We start from the raw sequence: 24,682 nt of genomic DNA on the forward strand, positions 1-24,682 counted from the left end.
TCCAAGTCTAAAGGCTTGCAAAGCAGCAGTACAGATGGTTTAAGTACCAGTCCGAGGGCAGGAGAGGACTGATGTCTCAGCTCAGCAGACAGGCAGGGACACCCAGTGACATCTACTATCTGTCACTGAAAACGACACTTTCTGAGCTCAGGACTGGCTGGGCCCCCTCCATAATTTGACTTTTGTGGAGTCGGGGGTGAGAGGAGGAGATGGGGCAACGTCCTGTACAGTAAAAAACCATAGGCTTTGGAGTCAATCCTAAAGAATCAGCTGAAATCATTTATTAGTTGTATGACCTTGACAAAGTCATGAATCTCTGAGCCTTGGCTTCTTATCTGCAAAATGGGGATAATTATGCCTACTCCAAAGAGTACCGCGAAGATGAGTGTAAGTATTACCTAGCTTGCTGCCTGGCACATAGGAGGTGCTAGGTAAATTTGGTACTTGTTTCATGGTACTTGTTTTATTCATATTTGTAGGGTTAAGTAGAGGTTTCTGCTCTTCAAAGAAGGAAGCTATGCTTGAAGGGAGCTGTTAGGTGCCTTAATTTAGGGGGCTGCAAACTTTCTGCCTAGATCACTTTCAGGGCTCATTCCAGAGTCCTCATGGTGAGAGTTCTTACCGGTCTCCCCAGCCTACCTTCTATTCTCTGAGCTCTGCCCTCCTGCCAGCAGCTGTGGTCACATCTAATAAGCAGGCAGGCACCCAGCCCTGAATGAGGACATTGTTGCAAAAACCGAGTAACCACAGGCGGACTGCAAGCGGCCCGGCCCTGAGAAACTATGGAGAATCTGTGGCTGGCCTTCAGTTGGTCCAGCTGTGTGTTTGAGGTGAGAGCCTAGGTGGCTGGGCTTCCTAGAGTGATGAGAAAACTGTTAGGACGTGCTAGAGAGATGCCCTGCTTTTCTGGAACTGAGGTTGGCATGTTCCCTTCAAAACTAAGAAACCCAGAATTATGGATCTTTCTCAGAATTGGACTCTAAGTTGGTCCCAGGTGCAAAGGAGGAGTAGACTGATCCATGGCCTTGAGAGGCTCACTGTCAGGTAGGTGAGCAGGGTGGCACACATTACTAAGGGAGACACAGCTCCGCAGAGGCGAGGGAGATACCAACGTGTGTGTGTGTGTGTGTGTGTGTGTGTGTGTGTGTGTGTGTGTGTGACCAGATGATGGGTAAGGTTTAAAGAAGATACAGAGAAGGAAGGCGGGCCAGGCAAAGGGACCAGCACCAATGAAGGCTAGAGCTGAGGCCTCGCTATGAGTTGGGGACTTGGAAGGTTTAGCAGCAGGTCGGGGAACGCAGCAAGTTTTGGAGGTCACTCGACCTCGGTAAGGTCAGAATGATGCTGTGGTAGGCATTGCTTCCTTTCCAACAAACTGTTGAGCGCCTGCGTGCCAGAAAGTGTTCTGGGCAATGGGAAACAGCAGTGAAGATTCCAAAGAAGGCTTTCCTGAGGGTCGGCTTGACTGGCCTGGGCTTTTGTGGCCGGGGTAGCGTGGCTGCAGCAGCCCCTTACGTCTCCCGACGCACGTGGCTCGTTCGGCAGGTCAGCGGTCCCGCTGCGCGCGCCGCCTAAGCTGCTCCACTGCCCCGCCCGGCTCCGAGCCCGCCCCTAGCCCGACCCACACGTGGGTTCCCGCACGTCCGCCCGGCTCCCCCCTGACGTCAGCCTCGCGGTTCCATTTAAGGCCCCTCCCGCGCTCAGCTCCGAGTGTCGGAGGTGCTGCCGCCAAGTCCGGATCCAACCTCGCGTGCCGCTGACGCCCGCCCGCCCGCCCGACGTGCACTCCCGGTACGGTCGGGCCCCAAGCACGCTGAGCTGGAGGGTCAGGAGAGGAACTGCTCGCCAAGCGGTCTCCGCTGCCGGGGCGTGGGGTTGGCGGGGTGGAGGCAGAGTCCGCAGACCTGGGTTGGGGCGCACGCCGCACTCTGCTTTTGCTTTAAGCGGGCACCGCGGCCTCTGGTCGGGCTGGGGAACCGAGGTGGCCGCAGCTGTCCTGTGGTCGAAAGCCCCGGTGGATGCAGGACAAGGATGTGACTGATTTGAAGGGTGGGGCGTAGCTCCGGGCTTAAAATAGGCAAACTGCGCAGAACTCGAGGTCGGGTTTCCAGAACCCACGGAGCCGCAAAAGCCTCAGCAGTCGGGGGTGGGGGAGAGAGGGAGGAGGTCTGAAAGCCGGGGGTCGCTGCTCGGGTCGGTTTTTAACCCTGGGACTCTCGAGAGGTAGACTCCATGGAGTGGCTGCTGTCTGCTGATTATAGGGCGTTCTTTGCGCAAATTACACTTACTAAGCGGCTGCTGATGTACCGGGTGCTATGCTAAGCACGATGCATGCAAAGATTAAGCAGGGAGAGAGTCTCAGCCCTCCTGCATCTTGGATGGTATTTTGAGAGTAGGAGATCTGGTACCATCCAATTCCTTTTGAGAAATGGGGGAACCTAAAGCTGGGAGCGGGTTAGGGCAACTCTGAGGTCACAGAGTGGGTGGCAGAGTTGGGGAGTAGACCGTCTTTCTGCAGGGCTCCTCCCTCGCCCGTGTCCCCACCTTGAAGGGAGCGCTGGAGCCCAGGGCTTAGGTTTTGATGAAGCCAGGTCTAGAAATAGCAGTGATTTGTAAGGAGAGATCCGATTCCAGCTTGGTGACTCTGGGCTGCCTGCCTGGAAGTCCTCTCGGATATTTTTGCCCTTTTGGAAATCAAGACTAGACGTGGCGCTTTGGGATGCAACCTGTGATAATCTTTCCAGTGAATGCAGTGCAGGTTTGGATTAGGAGAGCGAAGGCCTCCTCCCCGACTCTGGAAATGGAGGATTCCACCAAGTATCTTTTAACTTTAGGGCTCCAGGCCTCTGCAGCTATTTTTTGCACTTCCTGTACTGACAAATTTCCTCCTACCGGATATGAGGGTCATGCCGTTGCAACCTGAATCGCGGCAGAAGCCACACGAGGCGCCTCCCTCCCTGTTGGGTAACAGCAACCAAGTATTTGCGATTTAACGTCTGGCTGTGGCCCTGCTGGAGGCCAGGGAAGCAGCCAGCTGGGGCACTACTAGTTAGGTCTAAAGTCCGCCTCGGGGCTCGCTCAGTGGGACCCTAAGAGCCCAATAATTCCCAATCATTTCCGCTCATGGGCAGGGCTTCTGTGGCCACCGCCGTCGGGGCCAGTGCCCAACTCTGGAAAGCCGAGGCCCGTACTTTACTCTTGTCCCCGCCCACTGCTTGGAAACGAGCATGCTCGCAGGCCTCGCGCAGGGAGGGTGGGGGAGGGGCGGTAACCCCATGAGTTCCCGCTGAGCTGTTGGTCTGGTCTCCGCCCGTTCTTCTGGGGCTGGAGGAAGGAGCGAGTGCGCATGAGCCGAGCTTTTTGCACGTCCTACGGCGACTGGGTCGTTTCAGGAGGCAGTTACAGGAGCTTTTTGCACGTTCCTCTGATCCTTACTTAAGGATTTTGCGGGAACCCTGGTGACTGGAGTAGAGCTGGGCAGGCAGCTCATAGTGATTTTGTGTGAGGAAAGGCGGCCCCGCTTGGGGTTAATTAATCAAGATGAGTGAGTCCTCAGGAAGCTACACTTACACCCAAACGTCAATATTATTTTTCCACGCCAAGGTGAGATCCTTTACACCAAGATCCTAGGCAGACCAGACCCTGGCATTAGGTTTTTGAACATTCCTTTGGCCATCTTTAGGTTTTTTCCTCCCCCCCCTTTTTAGTGGCAACTACCCCAAAAGAAGGAAAATAAGCCCTTTTGGGACAGCTTTTGGTTAATAGCGTTAATTTAAAGAAGATGCAGTGACTGTGCGTGTTTTTCCCCCTATAGATTCCTTTTGGTTCTAAGTCCAAAATGGCAACTCTCAAAGATCAGCTGATTCAGAATCTTCTTAAGGAAGAACATACCCCCCAGAATAAGATTACAGTTGTTGGGGTTGGTGCTGTTGGCATGGCTTGTGCCATCAGTATCTTAATGAAGGTAAGTGAGAGCCCATCTCTGGAAGCCACCCATCCCCCCACTCCTCCAAGAATATTATCACATTGTATATACAAATACACAGGTTCATGCACTCAAAGAACTATTTACGGGACAAACTTTAGAAATGTGATGCCATACCAAAAGGGTATGTGAACTAAAAAGAAAAAGTTGTTAGGCAGGTGACGCAGTTCCTTAAATTCACTGTGCCGGATTCACATGCATGAATTGCCTACAAATGAAAAAGAAGAGTCTATGCCCTTAAACAGGCTAAAGTTATTTTGAAGTAATTTTTTGAATTGAAAATCATAACATACATTGGGTAAAATTAAAATCACACTAGATGTGGGAACTCTTAAGTCTTTCTCCCACAAAAATCCCTACCTTGAATAATCATTTTCGTACCAATTATGGAGCTAAAATTTAGAGAATTTGTGAATGAATAAAGAACACGTTTTACAGTTGTCAAGCCTGGTGTTTATAAAAAAAAATTGAGGCAGCTTACGATAAAATATTTTAAATTTAGCTATGGAATCCCTAATAAGGGAGTGAAAGGATTAATACTGGGTTTAGAACAGGAAAGGATTGAAATAAGGAACTGAAGGCAGATAATGAGCTATTTAGAGGTTGGGTAACGATACACGTTGCTTTAGATGTGTTCTTAGGAAGGGCCACATAGTGTAAAGGTTTCCCCCACTATTCTAAAGGAGAGCATTCCTATGAAACATTTCTGACTCCAGAATGGTGTAAAGTGAAAAGACAGTTACCATTAATTTATATGGAAAATTCTTTGAGTATTCCCAGACTCAAGGCTTTTCTGATACCTTAGGACACATCTTGCTAACAGATGTACAAAACAGAGATAAAGTGCAGATGCTTACACAGTTCAGAGCTATTGCAGCTTGGTAATGAAATGCTGAGTAAAGTTCCCTGGGGAAGGAGCTTGGTGGTACCTAGGATGTATGCTCCTTTTCTGAGGGCTCACTGCAGAATAAACACTGAATGCTATTTTTGCTTTTTGCCTTTTTTCATAAAACCAAAAATCCTCTTTGGATTTCTTTCAGTTAGTGAAAACAGGTACTAATGTTAGGTCTTGTGTAAAAGTGAATTGGCATAATGCAGACTTCTAAAAACAAGGGAATGCCTATACCAATTCTTAATGCTTTCCCACTGGATCAGAAATTGACACCATCCGTTTTTCTCACACCTATGAATGACTTGTGGTCTTTTCCTGTGCTGCTGTCTAACTCAGGTGTGAGTAAGAGTAACTGCCAGGTTATTATATTACAGATAACTGGGGGGTGGGGTAGATCTGTAACTCAGCTAGTATAACTGGTTATGACAGTTCACATCCCACATGTATTAAATTTGTTGTTCGTGCTCCTGGTCTGAGATGCACCTGTGAATGTTGGCAGGTTCAATTGAAAGGGTATTTTTTCACCAGTGTTACTTTGCAATGCACAAATCAATCTTCATGTAACACTGTTAGTGTTGGTTAATATATGGAAAACATACAACGAATGAGCCAGAATATCACTTTTTTAACTTCCAAGTCTTAATACCAGTCAGAATCACTTATGTAGTGAATAATGACCTAAAATCAATGTGTAAAACTGAATTTGAGAGTATAAATAGAGCAGTTTCATGTAATTGGATATTCTATCCATTGCCAATCCAGTGTTCTGCTTCCATACAGTGGCATGGTGGAGCTCTTGCAAAGGTTGCAAGAGAGAAGATCAATACTTCTTCCTATGCAGGGGTCATCTGTGAGTCAGTTTTTAAATGGGGGCCTGCCTCTACTTGGAGGTATGTCCCGATACTAATAAAGTAGCAGAACTTTTCTATGCTAGAAATACAGAAATTCTGCATACCTTTCTAAAACTTGAAAGTAGCAATTTTCCATTTGACTAAAAATTTTGTATCTTTTAGGACTTGGCAGATGAACTTGCTCTTGTTGATGTCATTGAAGACAAACTGAAGGGAGAGATGATGGATCTCCAGCACGGCAGCCTTTTCCTTAGAACACCAAAAATTGTCTCTGGCAAAGGTTGACTTCAACAAGTTTATATTGTGATCTATGCTAGACTTAACTCTCTATCAGGCTTGAAATCCTGCCTCTTCAGAGATTTAGTTTTTATACAGGATCAGAGAGCCTTTGAACAATTTTGCATTGGTAACCTGTTCATATCCAAGTTTCAATTTCTAGTAAATGGTTTTAAATGGAAATCCAGTATGTCCATAACATGGAGAGCAATGAGTTAGAATGTGATTAGTAAAACTTGCTTCTACTATTTACATTTAATATACCCACTTCCCCTACTTCCTTTCACACACTAACACAAGATTGAGAATAGGGTAAATGAGCCTGTTTGGATATTCTTGGGCCTTTCACACTTAAGAGCCCTAGTCAGGAACGCTGGACATGTGTACAAATGGTGTTTCTTTTGACACTTGAACACCGTTGACCTATGGGCTGGGTTAACCATCCTGTGCCGTAGGTTATCTAGAAGCAAGACATGCTTGGTAAGTGTAAAGTTGCCTTTGCTTAAAAAACAGCCTGTGTCTGGGCTGTTATGATCACAATGAAGTAGTTCAGTAGAAATAGGAATATGGAGACGTGTGAGCAGAGCTCAGATATTGGGGTAATATCTCATTTGATCCTTTCCATCTCTTCCCAGCTGTCATTATATGCAGTCCCAGTCTAAAACCAGACTACAAGGAAGGTGTTGATGTACTCTTCCTCCACATTAAGTGGCCAAAAACTAGAGGAGGAGTTGGGGGTGGGAGGGTGGCACATTTATCTGTACCCACCTACGTGTGAAAGGAAGTAGGGGGGTAGCAAAACTGATAAAACTGTCCATAAAAAAGTTAGGAAACACATTGTTGCTGACTCGGTAGTAGAGTTCTCGGAAGGCCTTAATCTTTTTTTTTGTTGTTGTTCCCTTTTGTCTAGATTATAATGTGACAGCAAACTCCAAGCTGGTTATTATCACAGCTGGGGCACGTCAGCAAGAGGGAGAAAGTCGTCTTAATTTGGTCCAACGTAATGTGAACATCTTTAAGTTCATCATTCCTAATATCGTAAAATACAGCCCAAACTGCAAGTTGCTTGTTGTTTCCAATCCAGGTGAGACCTTGAATTGCACAAGTAGATGAGCTCAAGTAAAACTGATGGTATATGTCATATTCTGTATACACATATTGTACACATATTTATTTTTCATGTTTTCGTTTTCCTCTTGTGAATAGATTTACTAAAATAGTTAAGTTTAAAATAATAAGGGGGATACACTGCCCCTGAATGTAGTTAGAACTTAAAAATTAGTTACTTGCCCAAGAAGATCTTGGATAAGGGATAAGGTTATGAATAAGGTGTTCTTGATGCACAATTTATTTTCATTAAACTACACTTCTTGAGTACGTAACAAATTTGCTTTATTATGTGTAGAGACTTAAAAATTTAACAAAAATATCGATTGGTCATAATCACTATCAAGATTCATATAGAGCCATGTATCTTGACTAGCTAAACATTATCTAATAATTGACCTATTATCTTTGCCTAAATGTTTTCTTCATAGTGGATATCTTGACCTATGTGGCTTGGAAGATAAGTGGCTTTCCCAAAAACCGTGTTATTGGAAGTGGTTGCAATCTGGATTCAGCCCGGTTCCGTTACCTAATGGGGGAAAGGCTGGGAGTTCACCCGTTAAGCTGTCACGGGTGGGTCCTTGGGGAGCATGGAGACTCCAGTGGTAAGCATAACTTTTCTCTGTTTTCAAAAAGATGGTGTAAAATATTGAAAGAAGTTTCATTATTAAACCAGTGCTGAAATCAGATACCCATTCATTGGAGTAGGATGGGTTCTAGAAATCTGTCTTTTGATATATGTTAAGAATTGCTAAAATTTTAACTTTTATGTAACATTTTATGGCATGGGGGCTGGGGAATGAAATTTCTTTTACTTCTTACACTGGACATATTAAAATAAGAGGATAGTTCTTAGGATGACCTCAGTCATTTGATATCACAGCTGTCTATGCTTGACTTGAACTGTGTGGCTCCGAAAAGGTCAGCCAATCCAAATGCAGCAAATGGAAAAATTCTATCACAGTTGAAAGATGTTATACTTTGTGTAGAGTTCTCAATTACTTATGCCAAGAAAATTCCCCTTATGATCTCACACTATCTTTGTATTTCAAGTATGTATGGATTAAATATAACCAATAGATGAAAACAAGTTAGAATATGGTGAAAATTCTTAGTTTATATAAATCAATGACAATTTAAGAGTAAGGGTGTTGGTTGTCTTGACCATCTTCCAAAAGCAGATAATCCTCCCCAGATAAGAAATTAGAAAAATGGGTCAGAATGACTAGTCTTGTTACCAAAACCCAAGTTTGGCCCCCCACTGCTCAAAAGGCCAGTGCTCAGGATGTGAGTGTTGACTGGAAAGGAATATGCGCTTTATTCAGGAGGCTGGCAACCTGGGGGAGAAGGCAGACTCTTGTCCAGAAGCCCAACTCAGGTTTCTGCCTGGCCCAGAGATATTTGAAGGGGTTTAATCAGTTAAGGGAACGTAGTGGTCTGTGACATTTCTTGATTACATGCAGATTTGATGATGCCAGTTACAGAGTAATCTCAGTGCTCGGGGGTTGTGCAAGAAGGTCTGGTTCCTTGATGCCCTGTGGGGGTTGTGCAAGAAGGTCTGGTTCCTTGGTACCCAGAGGTGGTTCCTTGGTACCAAGGAGTTGTGCAAGAGTCCTCTGTTCTTACTGCAAAGGAGGGCAAGGTCTACAGATACTCAAAGGGAGGTCAGTAAAGTCATTTGTGTGACCTCAAAAAAGGAAAACATTTTGCTGAAAGATGGCTGGGCTAATCAGAAAGGTGAGGTGGCTTCAAACAGACTCGCTGGCCTCTGTGGCCTCGGGAAGATCTGGTTCTTTATTCCCCAAGGCCAGTGGTCTGCAAATCTCAAAGAAAGTGACTTAGTTCTGTTACAGATCAAGGGGTCTTAAGTCAGCAAACAAGGAGTATGTTCACTTAAAGTGGGTTAACCCTTAAGACCGATTAGAGTGCTGTTATGGTCTGCTGGATGGCATGTGGAAATAAATGTATTCTGTACTGTTTCTTTCAGTGCCTGTATGGAGTGGAGTGAACGTTGCTGGTGTGTCTCTGAAGAATCTGCACCCTGACTTAGGCACTGATGCAGATAAGGAGCAGTGGAAACAGGTTCACAAACAGGTGGTTGACAGGTAACAGATCCCAAAATTTGGCAATACAGAAGATTAAAACTTATTTTAACATTTGAAAGTTTAATAACATTTGAGTACTTGATGGAAGACATTTTTCTAGGGACGCCTGGCTGGCTGGCTCAGTCGTGGGCGCATGCGACTCTTGATCTCAGACTTGTGAGTTTGAGTCCCGCACTGGGTGTAGGGACTTAAAAATAAAAAAATTTAAAAAAGTAAAAAATAAGCTTTTTTTCTGAAGTTTTGTTGAAGAACATAACTATAATACAGAAGTAAAGATACTAAAAATTATTAATGCAACAGGTTTTTTTGGCTATATTTCTCTATAGGATGGTGAATCTTGTAGTGTTTATAAGTCTTATTTCAGATTCAGTCTTCAGTAGCATATATGGTTCATTCAGTTAGAAATAAAAATTTTTATTTATTTATTTTTTTAGAGTTTTATTTATTTAAGTAATCTTTACACCCCAATGTGGACTTGAACGCATGACCCCAAAGTCAAGAGTCACATTCTATATAGACTGAGCCAGCCAGGTGCCACAGAAATAAGAATTTTTATTTATTTTTTAAGAAAAGATTTACTTAAGAGAGAGCATGTGCGTGCGTGCAGGGGAAGGGCAGAAGGAGAGAATCTCAAGCAGACTCCATGCTGAGCATGCAGCTTGACTCATGGCCAATCCCACGACCCAGGGATCACGATCTGAGCTGAAACCCAGAGTCAGATTCTTTTTTTTTTTTTTTTTTTTTTTAANAGATTTTATTTATTTATTTGACAGAGATAGAGACAGCTAGCGAGAGAGGGAACACAAGCAGGGGGAGTGGGAGAGGAAGAAGCAGGCTTATAGTGGAAGAGCCTGATGTGGGGCTGGATCCCATAACGCCGGGATCACGCCCTGAGCCGAAGGCAGACACTTAACCACTGTGCCACCCAGGCGCCCCTCCCAAGAATTTTTAAATCCAATTTCCTGTTACAGGCTTTTTGAATAGAAACAGCTAACTTGTTCATTCAGATGATTATAAAGTTTCAAACGATGTCTAGATTTATAATTTTACTAAAAATGTAAATATTAACTGTTGGAAATTGTTTAAATTGGGAAGTTTGCAGTTTGGTAGCATTATTTACTTACTATCTGTTCTTTTTTATAAGATTTTATTTATTTATCAGGGGGAGCAGCAGGCAGAGGGAGAAGCAGGCTCCCCACTCAGCAAAGAGCCAGATATGGGACTTGATCCCAGGACCTTGGGATTATGACCTGAGCCGAAGACAGACGCTTAACCAGCTGGCCACCCACGGGTCCCATTTTACTTATTATAAACCATGTGTGGACCTCATGTCTATAGAATTAAATAATCATGATTGATTTAGGCAAGGGCCTCTTACAAAAACCTGTGAACCCACCACCCTACCCAAGAACCGTTGACAATAAGTGTCAACCAAGTGTAGTGTTTTTTGGGTTAGAATCACCAGTCTGCTGGTACTTGGATATGAATGAGTTCTGAGCTCCTTCTCCCACTCATCTCTCTGTCATACCACCCATCCCTTGCTTGAAATAATCTTAAGTCAAACATACTATATGTAATCTTGGAGATATTTTTTAAAATTCAGTATTACATCTTAATCCTTTAAGTTGTTGCATGTAGATATAGTTACTTGTTTTGACAGTTTTGTAATATTCCACAGTATTGAGTATGTTCACTGTATGTACCACAGTTTATCCATTCCCCTGTTGGAGAGCTTGGGGCTTATTGCCAGGGTTTTTGCTATTACTAACAGTACTGTTGTGAACATCCCTATACATAATATCTTAGTATATGTGGCAAGCAGTACTCAGATCTGTAATGTAACTTTATGGCATTATTTGCTATAAAGCATGTGTTCAATGAAAGCTGTGTTCTTTGTTTTCTCTTACCCTACTTTTTCCTACCTTTCCCTGTCCTTCCCTTCTCTACAGTGCCTATGAGGTGATCAAACTGAAAGGCTACACTTCCTGGGCCATTGGACTGTCCGTGGCAGATTTGGCAGAAAGTATGATGAAGAATCTTAGGCGGGTGCATCCAATTTCCACCATGATTAAGGTAGGTCCGTGTAGTGATACACTGTATTTGAATGAATGTGGTTCCAATTTCCACCATGATTAAGGTAGGTCTGTGTAGTGATACACTGTATATGAATGAATGTGGTTCATTTTAAAAAGATTCTTCTGTGAAAGCGGTTAGGTTAGTCCTCAGTCATTGACTTAAGTGACATAAGTTAATGCACTCCTAACTTTGTTTTTTGGAGAGAAATGGTTGAGCTTTGGGATTAATGTCTACTAGTACTGTGTTCACCACATAGATACTAGATAACTTACGGATGATAAGTCGAGGTGGGTGGAAGACCATAAAAGAAAATTTTTTTCTTTGGAGGAAAAAAGAAATCACTCAAGGTAGAGTTGCTGAGATGTTATCAATAAAAATTTGACAGTAGTATGGGTAATGGCAATAATTTAGATTTTCTTTTAGAATAGAAATCTTGCTGGTATTTTGATGACTTGCACTGTTCATAACATCCCAACTGAAAATGTGGAAAGGAATTCCTACTTCTCGAGTTGTAGTAAATAAGCTTCATAATTGTAAAAAAAAAAATAAAAGCTTCATAATTGTAAAGAATGAAAGTCTTGGGAGACCCCAGAATGCATACTCAAAACATAAAATACTTTCCATTTTTGCCTTCAGGGTCTCTATGGAATAAAAGATGATGTCTTCCTTAGTGTTCCTTGCATCTTGGGACAGAATGGAATTTCAGATGTCGTGAAGGTGACTCTGACTCCTGAGGAAGAGGCCCGTTTGAAGAAGAGTGCAGATACGCTTTGGGAGATCCAAAAGGAGCTGCAGTTTTAAAGTTTTCTAATGAACCACTTCACTGTCTAGACTACAACAGGGTTTTAGTTGGAGGTTGTGTAGATTGTCCTTATTATCTGATCTGTTACACAAGTAATACTAAAATGGCCTAAGAAAAAAGCAGTTTCCTAAAGTTCTAAATAGGAGTGGTCCACCAAACCCTGCAGCTATATCCTGAGGCCGGATGGTATCTGTCTCTCTAGTCCCGAGTTGGTTAATGGACATGAGCTCCACCATCTCCGAGGCACCACTGCCAACATCACATATGCTGCAGGTGCTCTGCAAACCAGATGTGTATTTACTCTGTTCTATAACTTCTGGTTCCTTCACCCAACAGCCAACATGCCTCGTCCATCTTCTTCCATCAGTCACATTCTGGGATCCAATGTATAAATTCAATATTGCATGTATTGTGCATAACTGTTCTAAAGGATCTTATTTTGTGTACCATGTATGTCCGAATATAGTGTACATTGCTATATAATGTAAAGAGACAATGCAACCAACTATCTCAGTGTCATACCAACTAAAATACCAAATAAATTTTGAACAGTGACTTCTTTTTTTTTTTTTTTTTGAACAATGACTCTGAATTTATTAAGTAAAGCTGCTACTTAACTCATTACATTATTGGGACCCATTGGGGTATTCTTAGGCAACAGTGTAATGATTTTTTTAAGGTATATTGTTTACTAAATGATCAGACTGTGATGTGACCTAATATATTAAGGATGTGACCAGATGGATTAGGTTGTTTCGGTACCATTTCCATTATAATCAATCATTTTAACATACTAAGCCCAAGGTATTATGAGGTAACTTGATAATAGTGCTAATAATAATTGGTACCCTACAGTTCTGTAGATGACATTCTAAACATGAATGTAAACATATCATTTGCCAACAACATAAGCAGTGGTACTTGGTCACTATATGGAAACAGATTAAAAAAAAAATTCTTTTTTAAAGATTTTACTTGTCAGAGAAAGAGAGCTCAAGCAAGGGGAGTGGCAAGCAGAGAGGAGAAGCAGATTCCCTGCTGAGTAAGGAGCCTGATACAGGCCTGGATCCTGGGACTCTGGGATCGTGACCTAAGCCAAAGGCAGACGCTTAACCAACTGAGGCACCCAGGTGTCCCGGGAAACAGATTTTTAAGAACCTTTGCCCTCTGGAAGCCAGTAACATAATGGCACTTCACAATTTTAAAGCAAATAGTCCTGGTGGTTGTCCACTCGAAAATTTTCTTTAGATTTTCCTCAAAATACATCTACAACTATGACCCTTATCCAGGCCTGAATACTTTTAGAGGCTAACTAGAACAAATTTATTGCTGTCATATCTCCAGGATCTTTCAACAGTTTACTTTCTGAGAGCTAGTGAAGAGAATTACGGTTTTTTTCCCCAAGTGTGTCTCAAATGTAAAAGGACAAGGTTGAACTATGTAGTCTTTTTAAAGATTTATTTGAGAGAGGGAGGTGAGGAACAGAGGGAGAGAATCTTCAAGCAGACTCCCTGCTGAGTGCGGAGCCATAAGCACAGCTAGGTCTCAGGACCCATGAAATCATGACTTGAGTCCAAACTGGAGCTCTGTCTCCCAAGCAATCATGACCTGAGCTAAAACGAAGAGTTGAGGCTTAACTGAATGAGCCACCCAGGCACCCCTGCAAATTATGTAGTCTGGACAAGTAGTATAATAGGATTTGCTTTTCTATAGGCTCAAAAAAAAAAAAAAACCTTTAAGATAAAATTTACACATAAAATTGACCTTTTAAAGTTTAATTCTGTGGATCTGCATACTTGTGCAGCCTTCACCAGTATCTAATCTTAGAACTTTTTAATTACTCCAAATAGAAACCTGTACTTAATGCCCATAGCCTTTTGTAAACTTTGAGACAACTAAAAAATTTATTTACATTTATTAATTCCATACCTGATATATTAGTCAATACCAACATGACTGAAAAATAATGCTTAAAGTTTATTAGCTTAATCTTTCATGAATTTTTTAGATTTAATCTTGTAAAGCTTCCTCATTTTCTGGCCCGAAAGGTGTTCTGGGATCAACTTGTATCTTCCTATTCCAGGCAAGGAATAGGCCAGCTCTGCAAGAAGCCCTGATTCTTTTAAATGCAATATGATCTCATTTTAGTCTTAATAACGTTGGGAAGTGGATTAAGTATGCCTTAGTCCCATTTTACACAAGTTGCCAGTTAGTGGGGGAAGCAAATGGAATGTTCAGAACATAGTTGTCCCATATATATATATAGATAGATAAATATGTCCATATATATGCATGTAGATGTGTCAACATTTGCACTAAAGCCCATGTTGCCAAGTAAAAGTGTCAGGACTTCAAAGCCATGCTCTTTCAGAAATCTTCACTGCGTTCCTACTACACTTTGGCAGTTTTTGGAATGCACAAATCTTGGCCCTCCTGTAGGTAGATTGTTGCAGTCAAGCAAAATGATTAAGTTAGCTTGGGTTGTAGCCGCCCAGAGAGCCCACTCAGGCAGTGCCCTGCACCTTGGGTAGGTAGGAATGAAGAGCCTTTTTCGTCACCTATATCAGGAGTTTGATCGCTACCAAGATGATACCTCCTTTTGCCACCAGAGGCCTGTTGGTCATCCTGGCCAGCAGTGCCGACCTCTCAACTGAGTGTTAAATGAGGCACAAGTACCGGGGTTACTGTGCCAGTGAGCACACAAAGCAAAGGGTAGTAGTACAGGACCAGCATTGGCTGCTGCTTCTGTCTTGGAGTTGATAGTTCGTGAAAAGTGCCATAAGAGAAATAGGAGAGATTTGGGGAGAAAGCTAGAAAAATTACCATTTATGCTCAAGACTGAAAATAAGGAATCAACTTTGAGAATGGTTGGAGAAGAACTTTATAGAAATAGGGAACAGCAGGAGTGCCTGGGTAGCGCAGTCGTTAGGCGTCTGCCTTCAGGGCGTGATTCCGGAGTTCTGGGATCGAGTCCCACATCTGGCTCCTCTGCTATGAGCCTATTTCTTCCTCTCCCACTCCCCCTGCCTCTGTTCCCTCTCTCGCTGGCTGTCTATCTCTGTCAAATAAATGAATAAATAAATCTTAAAAAAAAAATAGGGAACAGCAAAAAGTCCTGAGCCAAAGTAAAAGCTGTCGAGAACCTGGAGGGGAGTGAGGTGAGAGTGTCTTGAAATGAAGTTGGAGGGCTAGGAGGAGGCCAAATTGTGAATGTCTTTTAGGTTGTGGTAAAAATTAGTTATTTTACTGATGAATCACTAAATTCTACCTCTGAAATTAATAAAAAATTAAGTAATTAAAAAAATTGGCTATTTTAAGTGTAAAGGAAAGCCATGGTCAGGTTTTAAGCAGGGTGATTGCATGGTGTGTACTACATTAAAAACAAACCATAGGCTTTGAAACAGAAAATGGAAAAGGATTCAAATGCAAATACTCAACAAAAGATGATTGAAGAAGTTGTGCCCCCTTCTGTGGTTATAAATTCTTGGTATAAATTAAAATCACCTGTAGAAAACTAGGTGTGGCCTTTTCATTGCTACTTTAATTCAATCTTTATTTCAGCACTCCATCCTGAAGTTAGAGAGCTCAATAATGTTTTTTTTTTAAGATTTTATTTATTTATTTAACAGAGAGAGACAGCCAGCGAGAGAGGGAACACAAGCAGGGGGAGTGGGAGAGGAAGAAGCAGGCTCATAGCGGAGGAGCCTGATGTGGGGCTCGATCCCATAACGCCGGGATCACGCCCTGAGCCGAAGGCAGACGCTTAACGCCTGAGCCACCCAGGCGCCCCTTAATAATGTTTTAGAGATCTGCAAATAAGTGCGTAGACAAGGGTATGGTAAGTACATGGAAAAGTCCGTCCTTCAAATTCAGGTTGGTCATTCCCAAGCCCACCCTTTACTTAAATTCTTCATCTTTGGGGCTCAGGTCCCTTCAGCATGCCCTCTCAGAAAGAGGCAAGTCATCTGGAAGCAATTTGGAAGCAATCTCCTGTCTTAAGATGGCACCGCCCTACGAACAGGAGATACTCCCAGAAGAGCTTTTCCCCACTGGGGTCTCAAGCCTGGCCCTCCCCACCAGCCTATAGACATGAGGGTTTCCAAAAATTCAGCACTAAAATCAGCCCCAGGCCTAGGCTGGCTGAGGGAAATGAAACTATACTTCCAATATCCCTCTTTTGCACACTCTTATTAAAGCTTGCCTAAAATTCTTCGCAGGAGAAAGGAGGACGCAACCGCACACACTCGGAACCCGGCCCCCTCCCAGAACGAGAGGGCGTTAAGTGCCTGCCAATGCGCCTGCGCCTGGGCCAGCGGTGGGCGGAGCTTGCGTGCTGACGAAAGAGTCGTGGGTGAGAGCGTTCTTGCGGTGGCGGTCCAGAGAGTAACCGTCATAGGGCTTCGCACCTCGACTGCCGTTGGTGGTTTCTCTCTCTCTCTCTCTCTCTCTCTCTCTCTCTCTCTCTCTCTCTTTAATCTTCCTTAAAGGCAGTGCGTTGCGTGTTCCGGCTGTCTGTACTAAGCTGCGCCAAGCAAAGCATTTGTGAGTGTCTAGTACTGGGGTGAAAATGATGGCTTGAGGGCAGGGAGAAATAAAAAAGCTTATTGGTCCCCAGCCCCTAGGTAGACTGGTTCTTCTCTACCTCTGCACACCCCCTTTTTTTCCGCTTTCCCACCGCACTAGGCTCCAATATTCTGCAAACTCAATAGCTAAGCCCTTAGACGTTCAGTGTGGTTAGCCCGTGATACCTATGAGAGCGATCAATTTAGGGAGTTTGATTCCACTGAAATTTCATTATCCCTATCAGGTTCTCAAAATGTCAACTATCAAGGAGAAGCTTATTGAGAATCTAATTGGGGAAGATAAAATCTCCCAGAGTAAGATCACCATTGTTGGAACTGGTGCTGTAGGCATGGCTTGTGCTATTTGTATCTTATTGAAGGTAAGTAAGAAGCCTATCCTGTGGCTGAAAATCAAGTAAGAAATTTTAGGTCTTGTAGATGTTGGTGAGTTCAGGGGTGTAGGGCTTAACTTCTGACAGCGAATGTGTATTCACTTATCTGATTTTGACATAATTTAAGAAATGTTTATTTGGAGTTTACCATGTGTCCCGCATTGTTAGACTATTTAAATTGATTCATAGGAGATACATTGATTGCATTATTTTGTTAATATTCTGTTTAAACGATCCCATTCCTTACCTTCCTGGAAGAGTAATGGGTGAAAGTCATACTTCCCAGAAGGTTATACTTAAAAAAAAATTTTTTTAGGGGTGCCTGGCTGGCTCAGTTGGAGGAGTGTGGGACTCTTGATCTCAAGGTTGTGAGTTCAAGCCCCACGTGGGTATAGAGATTATTTAAAAATAAAAAATCTTAAATTTTTTTTTTGTTCAAGTGTAAGTATTACATGCTCATTATAAAACTAAAAGTACCAAATTTGGTAAAATAACAATGGAAGTCCTCTAATTTTCCTTTCTGTTTCTGCAGTATCTTTTCATGTGCTTGTTGGCAATTTGTATATCTTTGCAGAAGTGTCTGTTCAAATCCTTTGCATATATATATGCAAACACATGGAGCACACATGTTGGAGTGGAGAGGGCAGAGGGAGGGGGGAGAGAGATAATCTTTTTTTTTTCAATTTTAATTAATTTGAAAAAAAATTGTTTATTTGAGGGAGAGAGGACACGAGAGATAGGAAGCACAAGTAGGGGGGAGGGGCAGAGGGAGTAGCAGATTCCTGGATGAGCTGGGAGCCCAATGTGGGGCTCAATCCCAGAGCCCTGGGATCATGACCTGAACAGAAGGCAGAGGCTTAACAGACTGAGCCACCCAGGTACCCCTTTATTTATTTTTTAAAAAAGATTTATTTTAGAGAGGGAGAGAGAGCATGCAAGCAGGGGAGGGGCAGAGGGAGAGGGAGAGAAATCTTCACGCTGACTCCCCGCTGTATATGGAGCCTGTAATCAATCCTAGCACCCAGAGATCATGACCTGAGCTGAAATCAAGAGTCTGTCGCTTAACCAACTGAGCCACCCAGGTGCCCCAAGAATCCTTTTTTTAAGATTTTATTTATTTTTACAGAGAGGGAGTGTGTGTGTGTGGGGGGGGTGATGGAGGTGGGGTGGAGCAAAGAGAGAGTGGAAGAGAGAGAATCTCAAGCAGACTCCCTGCTGAGTGCAGAGCCCAATGCAGGGCTTGACCCCAGGACCTTGAGAGCATGCTCTGAGCTGAAATCAAGAGCCGGGCACTTAACCGACTGAAGCACCCAAACACCCCTCCTTTGCCTGTTTTTAGGTTATTGGGTTATTTGTTATTGATTTGTAGGCGTTCTTTTTATATTCTAGATATTAATCTCTTACCAAATTTGTGATTTTCAAATATTTTCTCCCACTCCATGGTTTTCTTTTTTCTCTGCTGATTGTGTTCTTTGATGCACAGACATTTTTAATTTTAATGTAATTCAATTTACTTTTTTAAGAGAGCGAGCGAGTGGGGGGGGTGGGAGGGGCAGATGGAGAGAGAGAGAGAGAAACTTAAGCAGGCTCCATGCCCAGCACGGACCCCAACACAGGGCTCAGTCTCACGACCCTGAGAGCATGACCTGAGCTGATATCAAGAGTCAGATGCTTAACCAGCTGAGCCACCCAGGCTCAATTTATTTGTTTTTATTTTTGTTGCATGTGTTTTGGTGTCATATCCAAAAATCATTGCCAAGTCCAATGTCATGAATCTTTTCCCTTATATTTTCTCCTAAGAGCTTTATATAGTTTTAGGTCTTACATTGAGATCTTTGATCCATTTTTAATTATGTATGTGGTGTAAGGTATAGGTCCAATTTCCTTCTTTTTGCCTGTAAATATCCACTTAGTCCTATATGATTTGTTGAAAAGACTCTCCTTTCCCCCATTGGATGGCCTTGGCACTTCTGTCAAAAATCATTTGACCATATATGTGAGAGTTTATTTCTGGGCTCTCTATTCCATTGGTCTATATGTCTTTATGCCAATACCATGCTATTTTGATGTAGCTTCATAATAGGTTTTGAATTCAGGAAGCATGAGACCTCCAAATTTATTCTTTTTCAAGATTGTTTTGGCCATTTGGAGTCCTTTAAGATTCTTCAGAATGGATTTTGTTCTATTTCTTTAAAAAATGTCATTGGGATTTCATAGGGGTTTGCATTGAATCTGTAGATTATTTTGGCTGTGTTGACGTCTTAACAATATCAGGTATTCCAATCCATGATCATGTGATGTCTTTCCACTTATTTGTGTCTTCTTTAATTTGTTTCAGCAATGTTTGTGTTTTTCAGTGTACAAGACTTTTGCTTCTTGGGGCACTTGGGTGGCTCAGTCGGTTAGGTGTCTGCCTTCAGCTCAGGTCATGATCTCAGGGTTCTGGGATCGAGCCCCACATCAGGCTGCCTGCTCAGTGAGGAGTCTGCTTCTCCTTCTCCCACTGCCCCTCCCTGTGCTTGTGCTCTCTCTCAAATAAATAAAATCTAAAACAAAAAACAAAAAAACCCAAGCCTTTTGCTTTTCTAAGTATTTTTAAGGTATTATTTAATCTTTAAAACAACCTTGGGAGATAGGTACTGTTATCATCTTCATTTATAAATGAGAATACTGAAGCACAGATATTAAGTAACTTGCCCATGGTCAAGTGGCTAGTATAGGTGAAGGGGCTAGAATGCAAACCTTGGCAATCTGGACACAGATCCTGTTGTGTTCTTAAAAGCTTTACTATATTATTTAGGTAATTTTTAAAAACTGGCAGAGGAAGGTGAGAAGAAGCAAAGCCAGTTAAATTTCACAACCCCAAGAAATGCTCAGGAATTGGAAGTACCAACTGCCTCACAAAGTGGAAGTAAGGGATGGGACAAACATAGGAGAATTGGTTCAAAGTTTATATGATCAGAAGGGAAACCAACAGGGGCGCCTGGGTGGCTCAGTCGTTAAGCGTCTGCTTTCGGCTCAGGGCGTGATCCTGGCGTTCTGGGATCAAGCCCCACATCAGGCTCTTCCGCTGGGAGCCTGCTTCTTCCCCTCCCACTCCCCCTGCTTGTGTTCCCTCTCTCACTGGCTGTCTCTATCTCTGTCAAATAAATAAATAAAATCTTAAAAAAAAAAAAATGAAGGGAAACCATCAGATTCTCTTCTGCACCTTAATTTACCAAACAACCACCTCTCACATCTCAGCATGCAAGGGGAAGGTGTATATTCCTTGGAGAAATTGAATCAGTCAGGTTCTGCACTCAAGATATCAAGGACAGTAAAGACAGGCATCTTATTGAAAGCAGTAGGATTAGTTGAAGGTCTACATGTTGGACAGTGAAGCAGGAACCCTTTGACTTCCACTGCACTGCTAGAAAGCAGATTGTCAATGATGGAATATAGAAAAGAGATGAAATTAGAGGACCAATAGGAGGTCCTATTACTGACATTTCAGTAAGAAAAAATAAAGGAGGAGGGAGCGCCTGGGTGATTCAGTCATTTAAGCATCTGCCTTCAGCTCAGGTCATGATCTCCAGGTCCCAGGATCGAGTGTCACATCAGGCTCCCTGCCCAGTGGGGAGTCTGCTTCTCCCTCTCTCTCTACCCACCACTTGCTCTCTCTCTTTCTCCCCCAAATGAATAAATAAAATCTTTTAAAAAAAGAAAAAAATAAAGGGAAGAAAGTTATTCAAGAGATAAAAGAAAAAGTCTAAAACTGAAGGATGTGAATTTGCAGTTACAAAGAATTTATTGAAAAAAAATTTATTGAATGGGGCACCTACCTGGCTCAGTCAGTGCAGCATGTGACTCTTGATCTTGGGGTTGTGAGTTTGAGCCCACATTGGGTGGGGAGATTACTTAAAAGTAAAATCTTAAAAAAAAAAAAAAGAATTTATTGAGTGCTCAGCACAATGAATCAAAAAAAGCCTCCTCCAAGACATATCATGACATTTCCAAACTCCAATTGTGAGAGAAGGTCAGTTGTTGGAGCCCATTATTTCCTACTAGAATCCATAGTATACTGGTAAATATCCAGTTCACATTGATGTGAATTGAATAAATGGAAAGTGATGAAGGATATTAAAATATGCATATTTACATAGTTTATTGACTTCAAGGGACATATACCTGTCATGAGTACTGTAACACCTGCGTATATCATTGAAAGTTGGATTTTTTTTTAAAGATTTTATTTATTTATTTGACAGAGATAGAGACAGCCAGCGAGAGAGGGTACACGAGCAGGGGGAGTGGGAGAGGAAGAAGCAGGCTCATAGCGGAGGAGCCTGATGTGGGGCTCGATCCCATAACGCCGGGATCACGCCCTGAGCCGAAGGCAGACGCTTAACCGCTGTGCCACCCAGGCGCCCCTGAAAGTTGGATTTTAAAGCATAACAGGACATCTACTTCCTTGTGCTGTACAGAATAAAGTGGTCCTAGGAGTTTTCCTTAGATTGATTTTAGTTCTCTTACTTTTCTCTTACTTTACTATTCTCTTACCTTACTATGGTTGTTCTAGAACTCCCTGGAAAAGAGATTCTGGAATGATCATAACTATTCTTTTTTTTTTTTTTAAGATTTATTTATTTATTTATTGATTTGAGAGACAGAGGGAGTGGGGTGGAGGGACAGTGGGAGAGGGAGAGAGAGTTAGTTATGGTGACTGTATGTTAATCACCATACAGTGCATCATTAGTTTTTGATGTAGTGTCCCATGATTCATTGTTTGCGTATAACACCCAGTGCTCCATGAAATACATACCCTCCTTACTACCCATCACCAGGCTAGCCCATCCCCCCACCTCCCTCCCCTCTGCAACCCTCACTTTGTTTCCCAGAGTCCATAGTAGGGAGAGAGTCTTAAGCAGACTCCTTGCTGAACATGGAGCCCAATGCAGGGCACGATCCCATGACCCTGAGATAATGACCTGAGGCAAAACCAAGAGTCAAATGCTTAACAGACTATGCCACCTAGGCACCCAGCTCATAACTATTCTTAAAAGATTCTGACAGGCTAAACAAACCCAGACTCTCTATTTGGAATTCTATTTGAGAAATGACTCACATAGATATAGTTAATTCTTAAAAAACAAAACCTTTTAGGGATTATTTGAGTTCTGTCTTTGGCAGTCAAACAGAGCTGGGAAGATTCCCTTGAAAAGAGAATTGTCTGGTAATTTGTTTAGAAGAGATATATAATTCAAGTTGGAAATACAATTTAAAACAGGCTGTGTTGGTTATTAAATTATTGTCACTCAGCTCCAAATCCAGCTTTCTGTATTCCGTGGTGCTGGTGCTGGATCTCTGCATGATCTTTTTCTCCTTTACCAGTTGGCATCTTGTTAGGTTCTGCCAATAGGGGGCACTAGAGGGAAGTTGGAAGTCAGGAGTGGAGAAGTGACCTCCTTCCTGTTTGCTCATTGTTTTGTTCAGTTTCATCTCATAGGCAGACCTTTACCTCATGGTAGCAGTTGGTTCTAGCTTCCAGTTTCTTTTGGAATTCCCAGCCTCATTTTGCTCCTTTAGTGGTATCAGTAGCAGCCAGGTTTTGCTTCTTCCAGAGGTCTGAGCCTGGCTCCATGAAGCACCTCCTTTAGTCTCTCTCTTTGTTCCCTCAGTCTTAGGGGTAGTAGCTTCATACTGTGATCTATCTCTGGGTTACCTCACATGTTCCCCTTTTGTCCTTTCAGCCCTCCAACAGCTGTCTAACCAATTCCCTATATTAAATAGCATCTGTTGAAATGCTTAAAGTGGTTTTTGTTTTCCTGTTCAGACCCAGACAGATACACAGACTAATATAAAAATGGATTCATAAACATGATCTGGTTTTCTTACCAGTTAGCTGGGAAGTGCTATGTAATCCTTCTGGGTGAAACTGCTTATCTTGCTCATATTCCTGATATATAACACATGATTTAGTACATTTTAGAGTCTACGGTTTTCCAGAAAGATCAGATGGTATCTGAGCAGAGAAAAAACAGTAGCAAATAGAGATTTTGATTCCTTTGCCTTACTTCTCATTTTTAGAATCTGGCCACTGGAATCTGAGGGAAAACACTCCTTCTATATAGTTCTGTATTCTGTCTCATTTGGTAAACTCAATTCAAATTAGGGTAAGCAAAAAGGAGACTATACAGATCTTCCTAGATTTATGATGAGGTTATGTCCCAATAAACTCATCATAAGTTGAAAATATCCTAAGTTGAAAATGTATTTAATACACCTATTCCACCTATCATGGCTTAGCCTAGCCTACCTTAAACATGCTCAGAACAATTACATTAGCTTACAGTTGGGCAAAACCATTAAACACAAAGCTTATTTTATAATCAGGTGTTGAATATCTCTTGAAATTTATTGAATATGGTGCTGAAAGTAAAAAACAGAATGGTTGTTAAATGTATCCATTGTTTACCCTCATGGTTGTGTGGCTGGGTGACTGGGAGCTATGGTCTGGTTATATGCCCATCTACCCCTAGGTTGGAGATCCGATGTTAAATGTACTGTGCACGAAATGGGTTCCCACAGGAGGCCACCTTTCTATTTTGGCCATAAGGATGCATACTAAAAACTTCAGCCAATTCAGAAATTAGGCATAAAGGTTAAATGTAATAAAATCCTTTGAAAGAACTTAATAGCTTTTCATCATTTTTAAACTATTATCTGAAGTGGAAAAAAAGCCACTTCTAAAAATTTAGCAGTTATACGAAGGCAAAGCAATTAGTAATTTTTGCTACATTCTGTTGCTTACCTTGACTTCTGGTCACTCTAGGCACATTCACAAACTATCACTTTTATATCATTTTTTCTTTTAAAATGTAACTATACTTTGATAATAAAGTAGTCACACACGAATTTTTCTCATTTTCTAAAACTGAAATAGGAACATTCTTCAGAACATGTTATTCAAAACTCTCATGTATTTTAGGATTTGGCCGATGAACTCACCCTCGTTGATGTCGCAGTGGACAAATTGAAGGGAGAAATGATGGATCTTCAGCATGGCAGTCTTTTCTTTAATACTTCAAAGATTACCTCTGGAAAAGGTTAATTTTATTTTATTTTTTATTTTTTTTGGAGCCTGATGTGGGGGCTCGATCCCACAATGCCAGGATCACGCCCTGAGCCGAAGGCAGACGCTCAACCGCTGTGCCACCCAGGCGCCCCTGGAAAAGGTTAATTTTAATTTAAAGAGTTCTTTTCAGAGCTTTAAAAAAGAGTAATGAATTTTACCAAACTGCTATCCGTAAATATAAAATTAAAAATAGCACCACTCTCATTAGGACATACAGTTTAAAAGTTTAATTTTTTATTTTAAATCATTTTTTAAATGATTTTATTTATTTATTTGAAAGAGAGCACAAGCAGGGGGATAACAGGGGTGCCTGGGTGGCTCAGTCGGTTAGGCTTCTGACTTCAGCTCAGGTCATAATCTCAGGGTCCTGGGATGGAGCCCAGCATTGGGCTCCCTGCTCAGTGGGGAGTCTGCTTCTCCCTCTTCCTCTGCCACTCCCCCTGCTCACGCTCTCTCTGTCTTTCTCTCAAATAAATAAAATCTTAAAAAAAGAAACAGTCATTAAAAAATTAATTATGAA

The 24,682-nt window shown here is 42.2% G+C and overlaps 2 protein-coding genes across 2 annotated transcripts in view; both read left to right on the forward strand.

Annotated features, from left to right (window-relative positions):
* The first annotated feature begins 1,640 nt into the window (after positions 1-1,640).
* On the forward strand, positions 1,641-12,649 carry LOC100472134 (L-lactate dehydrogenase A chain). The gene is made up of 8 exons (XM_034645235.1): positions 1,641-1,791; positions 3,815-3,964; positions 5,891-6,008; positions 6,915-7,088; positions 7,543-7,716; positions 9,099-9,216; positions 11,166-11,289; positions 11,929-12,649. Exons 2-8 carry the CDS (start codon positions 3,839-3,841, stop codon positions 12,091-12,093), a joined length of 999 nt encoding a protein of 332 aa, XP_034501126.1. The 5' UTR covers positions 1,641-1,791; positions 3,815-3,838; the 3' UTR covers positions 12,094-12,649.
* A 3,774-nt stretch (positions 12,650-16,423) lies between these two features.
* LOC100472384 (L-lactate dehydrogenase C chain) overlaps positions 16,424-24,682 on the forward strand; it is a 38,719-nt gene continuing 30,460 nt past the window's right edge. The window contains exons 1-3 of the mRNA XM_011233500.3: positions 16,424-16,636; positions 16,902-17,036; positions 24,016-24,133. Of these exons, the coding sequence (XP_011231802.1) occupies positions 16,911-17,036; positions 24,016-24,133 (244 nt within the window). The 5' untranslated portion in view covers positions 16,424-16,636; positions 16,902-16,910. The remainder of the gene's footprint in view (positions 16,637-16,901; positions 17,037-24,015; positions 24,134-24,682) is intronic.

Source organism: Ailuropoda melanoleuca, chromosome 16, assembly GCF_002007445.2.
Source record: "Ailuropoda melanoleuca isolate Jingjing chromosome 16, ASM200744v2, whole genome shotgun sequence".
Taxonomy (NCBI): Eukaryota; Metazoa; Chordata; class Mammalia; order Carnivora; family Ursidae; genus Ailuropoda; species Ailuropoda melanoleuca.